Source organism: Bombyx mandarina, chromosome A1 (genome assembly GCF_030267445.1).
Source record: "Bombyx mandarina strain Sakado chromosome A1, ASM3026744v2".
Lineage (NCBI taxonomy): Eukaryota > Metazoa > Arthropoda > Insecta > Lepidoptera > Bombycidae > Bombyx > Bombyx mandarina.
Window position 1 is genome coordinate 12,831,583 of NC_143234.1, and position 6,248 is coordinate 12,837,830.

A 6,248-nucleotide genomic window follows, 5' to 3' on the forward strand; every position below is an offset into this window, starting at 1 on the left:
GGCAGTTTTATTTAGACTTTCATGTGCGCATGAGCAACAGATATTCGTTTAATCGTATTGTTAATTAAATTCTTGTTATTATTTTATTTTTACATTTTGTCTCTCTTGTTAAGTTTGTGTTGTTTTTTGATATTGTTTTATCTTAACAATGCCTAACGCGTACGTTTATAGTGCTCGTGAATTAGTCTAGTCAACACGTTCAAAAACGTGAAAAATAGAGATAAAGGTCCTAAAAATATGAGCGATGTCTTATTCGATTCGGAATCACCTCTAGAAAAATGTTTTTGAAGGATTTTGGTGCAGGTAAAAAATTGCAATTGTTATTAACAAAATAAGATGAAAAAAAAATGATATTTAGTTTTTTGTTAATAACTTGAAAAATATTAACATTGAAGCAATTTTGAAAAAAGCTCGTTAAAGAGGAGGAAATTTCCAATAAAAAAGTCCTGACTCCCGGAACTCTATCTCCATTATTTATAATTTTAATTAGAGGGCTCCGCGCGGCTGTTACAGCATGCGCGCGCCGCCGCTAAAGAGAGTTCAGCAATAAAAAAATTTTTTTTATAACATAAAATGTGATTTTAAAAATTTAAAAAAATTCTAGTATCTTCTTAACACTTGAAAGAATCGAGCCCTGAAGAAAAAAAAGTTTAATCATCATTTTTCAAAAAGTTATTCAATTGTTAACTAACAATTTTTTTCCCAGTCTCCATTGGCGTAAACAATGGAATGAAAGGTATAAATGATTGGCCTATAAATTTTAAGCTTCGTGGAGCCCTTTTGATATATGTATTTTATAAGATCTTGCGGTTAATTTTCATTAAAGTTAATTAATTTGTTAATTATGATTTTTTATAACTATTAAAAAATTAAAAATCAAAAAAGTGTTGATAAAAACTTTTTTTTCAATCAATATTTAGCTAACAGGCATAGCATTAGCTCTATTTTTCACGTTTTTGAACTTGTTGACTAGACTAAATACGGTAACAAGTTAATGTGTCTTAGAGAATCTCGCGGGAATTCTTCGTGTGCATTGCGAATTTACCGAGAGAGATTCCCGACAGCTCGACATCTGGCTGACTCTCGTCTGATAACAGCAGCATTTCAGCGAGTGTTGAAAAATCGGCCCATTGCTCCAGTAGTGGCAAGAGGTGGAAGTCAAGTGGCTGTTCAGTTCGAGGAGCGCATTTTAGATGTCGTTCGCCGGTATCCGTACTTAGGTACACGAAATATCGCTAAATTGTTGAGGCGTCGGAATGGAATTAGTGGGTCATACTGGACCGTTCACAAGGTGTTAAAACGTAACCGAATGCGGCCATACAAAGTGCACAAAGTACAAGCTTTCGTATCTGGCGATCATGACCGCCGGCGACTTTTCTGCCGTTGGTTATTATACCAGCAAGAACGTGTCCCTGGTTTCTCATTGAGCACGTGATGTGGACGGACGAGTCAACATTCACCAGAAACGGGCTGTGGAACCGAAGAAATACACACATGTATTCCGAGGTGAACCCGCACGCTGTTCTACAAACCGGGCACCAAACCCGATGGTCGGTTAACGTATGGGCAAGTTTATTTAAGGATTGCATAATAGGGCCAGTATCTCTGCCACAGCGACTTGACGGACAGCGTTATTTAATCTTTATATATGAACAGTTGGTGAACATCTTAGACAACTTATCATTGGGTGAATATCGCCACACATGGTTTGAGCATGATGGTGCAGCTTCACACGCGGTAAGGTTCGCCTGTGAGCACCTCACCGAGTTGTTTGATGAGTTGAGGATCGTGAATGTTTTCAACAAATTACGTGAGGACTGTGTCGAAGACCCCACGATGATGCCCCGCCTGCATAAGGAGACGCAACGCCGAGCTCTAATCTGCCTCGAAATGAATGGGGCACAATTTGAGCCGCATCTCATAAGGCTACGGAGAATTTAGATCGGTAAGCTGTTTCATACCTAAATATAACAATTAAATCATCCTGATGTTGGCTTTCTGTCATTTATATCACTTCCCTAGTCAGAATCAACATATCCAATCAAATCAATACTTGCATTACTATTGAAAGTCAACTTCAGATCAAGTGTAGCATTTACATACCTAAGCACTCTTTTTAGAGCTTTTAATAATGCTTCATTTGCACAATTTTGAAAACAACTTAAATATGCTAGGACATAAATCAGCTCTATTACACAAAACAGCATAAATTAAAGATCCAAGAATTTGTCTACATTGATTTTCTAACTTAGGATCTGAGTGCTTTGCCTGAAACATCTGAAACTTAAATTCCATTGGAGTAGACATAGGTTTTGACTCACACATATTAAACTTTTTCAATAATACCATTTTGCAAATCTTGCTCAACATGAATACCTAAATAATTAGTTACATGACCTAAGTATTTCATAGAGAAAATATTATTCAAGTAAAGTTTTAAACTGTGTACCACCTTATCATTAGTTCTCATAATAAATATATCATCGACAAACAATAACAAATAAATTTTATATTCAGAATTTACTTTACAATAAAGACAGAAATCATTTTCAGATCTACTAAGCCCTTTCTTAGCAATAATTTTATCAAACTTTAAATTCCAGTACTTGAGTGATTTCTTTAGTCTATATATACTTTTGTTTAATTTAACAACACTTACATTGTCATCACATCCAAGTGGTAGTCTCATATAAACATCTTCCTGTATATCTCCATACAGGAAAGCACTCCGTACATCCATGTGATGGACTGGTAATTTCGTTTTACTGGCCAAAGCCATTAACATCTTGAAGGTAGAAATTTTAGCTACTGGTGCATACACATCATAGGCTTCAAATACGTCTTCCTGTTGAAAACCTCTGGCAATCAAACGTGCCTTGTACTGGGTTATGTTGTTACCTTTACTGTCTTGTTTTATTTTATAGACCCATTTGCTATCTATTACTGTCTTGTCTTTAGGAATTTTTATTTCACTCGCAGAACCCAGTCCCGCTGAGATCCCAGAACGCATCCAACGTGCCAGGCGCAGAGAAGAGGAGGAGCGCGGCCAGGACGAGGATGAGGTTGGAGGTCATGAACCCGAACATTCGGACCCGAAGGGACCAGAGCACCAGGTTCTCCCTACAGTCAACCTTTTAGGTTGGCGCCCATCCAGGACCCTTAACGCTAACCAGACAATGGAGCTACAGGGCGTTCTTGAGGACGATAACTTTGTCATCTCACGTTATTGTCTTAATAGGGAGTTATTTGAACTTGTTGAGCGTCGTATTCGAGAGTGTAAACGCTACAAGTTAGCCAAGGTACCTACGACAACAGCCGGAAGTATGGTGCAACAAGTGACGTGGAAGCCCATGGAGCATACAACATCCAGATTCCGTCAATTCATAGAAGTGATTGGAGTTGCAGGTTCCAGAACTGGACTACCGTTGCGAGCAGCAATAGCTGCTAAAGTTATGTGCTATAGATCCATAAGAGCCGAGTTCGACGACGAGTTTGACGAGCCGATTAACACTTGGGCTTGTTTTAGATTCCCGGATCAGGTTCCTCAGAACTGGGTTAACAACAGAAATACCCGTGTTCATCTCAAGCGACTAAACTCGAAACAATCGCGGATGAAAGTTGAAGATGGCTGGCGCTGGAAGCGTCTCGTAGAGACCATGCGTGTCTGCTGTGGCTCGTCCGAAGTGCCCTTGAGCGTTCGGTTCTGTGACAGGAAAGACACCTCATAATCTTGTAACTACATGGGTTTTCTTTTTTCTCTCTTTTCTGGTAACTCTTTCTTTACTTCTTTTTCATTTTCTTCTGTATCACTAGATGTATCTGTATAATATTCTTCCTCTTCATCATTTACATTTTCTTTTATTTCTTCTTCAAAAGTGTCATTTACTATTTCACTGAATTTAGGTGACTCAAAAACAACATCTCCCTTTATGTCTATTGTGGCTGAATCGGGGAAATAAATTCTAAAACCTCTTACATTTTCATCATAGCCGACCCTTTTTACTTTTAGAGTCCCACTTTCTTCTTAGGTTTTCCGGTATATGCACATACACATTTTGACTAAACATTTTTAAGTCATCCAAATTAGTATAAGCCTTTTTAAACATATCTAACATTTTCATTACAAATCAGAATATTAAAATATTTAACACCGAAAAAACTGATTTTCATTTTCTAATTTTTCTTTTTGTGTTTCCGTATTGCCACACAATTGAACCGGAAACATTCTATGTTGTAAACTTCTAGGATTTCCTCTACCACGACAATATCTTGTTGATGAATAATTATAATTATTTCCCCTGTTATTACTTGTTCCACGGTAATATCCACCACGAGAATTATTATTGAAATGTTCTTGTTTAAAATTATTATATTTATTAACTGTGGCATAATTACCATATCCGAATGGTTTTGTGAGACTAAAATTGTTCTTGTAATAATTAGTTCGACCTCCTCTGTTATTATATCTGTTATTTGACCTACCTCTCATGTTGAAAATATTGCTAGATGATGAAGGTTGAGCCAACTCCTCGTCTTCCGCTGCTCGCACCGCGTCTTTTAGGTCCTAATAGTTGCATGCTGAAATAATGGTACTTAATCGCCTATTTCTTAACCCATCAGAAAATCTTTTGATTGCAAGTTTTTCATTTATAGGTCTTAGTATTTCCGCCAGCTTGTGCGATAGTCAAGCCTATGAATAATTCTGATAATTTATTTCCATATTCGCTGATAGACTTATTATTTTGACTTAAGTTATTTATTTGAGAAAGCATTGATTTTGTAAGCAAATAAGATTTCATGTCTTTTACGAGACTTTCTATATCATTATATTCACTTTTTAATTTTAACCTAGCACATTTAGTAAGTCTGGTTTTTAACACGAAAGATATTAGCAACTTTACTTGATCTTTATTTTTTAAGCAATCACTATATAATTCTGTAGTGTCAATATTTTTTTCTGTTGTTTCTTCAGAACCATCCATTATAGGAATTAATGATGTTGCCGTTCTTATCTCAAAGGTTTCCATTTTGTCAAAATTATTATATTTTAAGTTAGATTCAGTACTATAAGTAAGAATTTTTGAGTAAACTAATTCAATTTTTTCCTTTCATACTTCAAATATAAGTTCATCTAATTCTAACGAAATTTTATGCTCGGAAATAGTACTTACAATATTTATATAAGAAGAATATAGCTTTTTAGCCTTTAATATTTTTTCATCTACAACCTTTTTATATTGCTTTCTCTTAGAGCCCTATTTTCTTAAATAAAGTATGTCAGTTAACTCTCATAAGATTTGTTCTACATTTTCTTCCATAAATTTTAATTGAGATTAAAATATACTCACTAATTATAAACTAAACTTAAAGTACATTAAAAAAAAATCCGTGACGGAACCTTGTTCTGGAATCGTAGTAAGTAGCACACAAAAACACTTTTAGCTTTATAGCTTACAGAAAAAAAAAAGATAATAAAAAATGATAATAATAAAAACACTACACATCCTCAACTCCTTCTCCTTCGCCATGGATCCTTTTGGACAGCCGCATACGCATTCTTCTTATAAACTCAGTATTAACTCTTTTATCTATCCATTTCTTCGCTTTGTTCAGTACTTTTTTCACAAGTACAGCGACAATCACAAGTATGATTATTCCCAAGGCCGACAGCAATATGATGTTGTTCCTCTCGATATGAGACTCTATCATAGTATTTTCTCCAACAATCACCTCCTTTATCTCTTGCTTATTGTTTCCGTTGCCCATTGTATATAATTTTAATATAAAAATTTCTGTCTTCAAACGACGTTTTCAGTGCAGTGGTTGGCGTTATTCTCCTTTGTTTTATAACTTTTATAATTCACAACAATTAACTTCGTGCACTGAGGCACACAGGAATTCGCTGATCCCCGCGTATTTGTCCGTCGCGCCGTCGCCCGGTGCCTGGTGCGAAACACCTAGGTGATTGCGCAAGGCAGGGTCGCTATGAGGTTTCCACGCCCTGACCCGCCAGAACGTCGCCGCGCTGCGACGTCCGCAGCGCGCGATCGCGGTCAGGGCGATCCGAGGATACCGCACCGTCTCCTTCGAGGCGGCGTGCTTGCTCGCCGGGGCGCCACACTGGGACCTGGAGGCGGAGGCGCTCGCTGCCGATTACCGGTGGCGTAGCGACCTCCGCTCTAGGGGGGAAGGGCGCCCCGGCGAAGGAGTAGTTCGAGCGCGGAGGCTCCAATCTCGGCGGTCCGTGC

At 37.4% G+C, this 6,248-nt stretch overlaps 1 protein-coding gene across 1 annotated transcript; it reads left to right on the forward strand.

Annotated features, from left to right (window-relative positions):
• Positions 1-1,805: 1,805 nt before the first annotated feature.
• LOC149499560 (uncharacterized) lies at positions 1,806-4,159 on the forward strand. Its single transcript, XM_089739241.1, has 2 exons — positions 1,806-1,945; positions 2,980-4,159. Exon 2 carries the CDS (start codon positions 3,177-3,179, stop codon positions 3,726-3,728), a length of 552 nt encoding a protein of 183 aa, XP_089595367.1. The 5' UTR covers positions 1,806-1,945; positions 2,980-3,176; the 3' UTR covers positions 3,729-4,159.
• Positions 4,160-6,248: the final 2,089 nt, after the last annotated feature.

Excerpts from the sequence above, each read along its gene's own strand:
- LOC149499560 (XM_089739241.1), top strand. The coding sequence starts at position 3,177 with ATGGAGCTACAGGGCGTTCTTGAGGACGATAACTTTGTCATCTCACGT.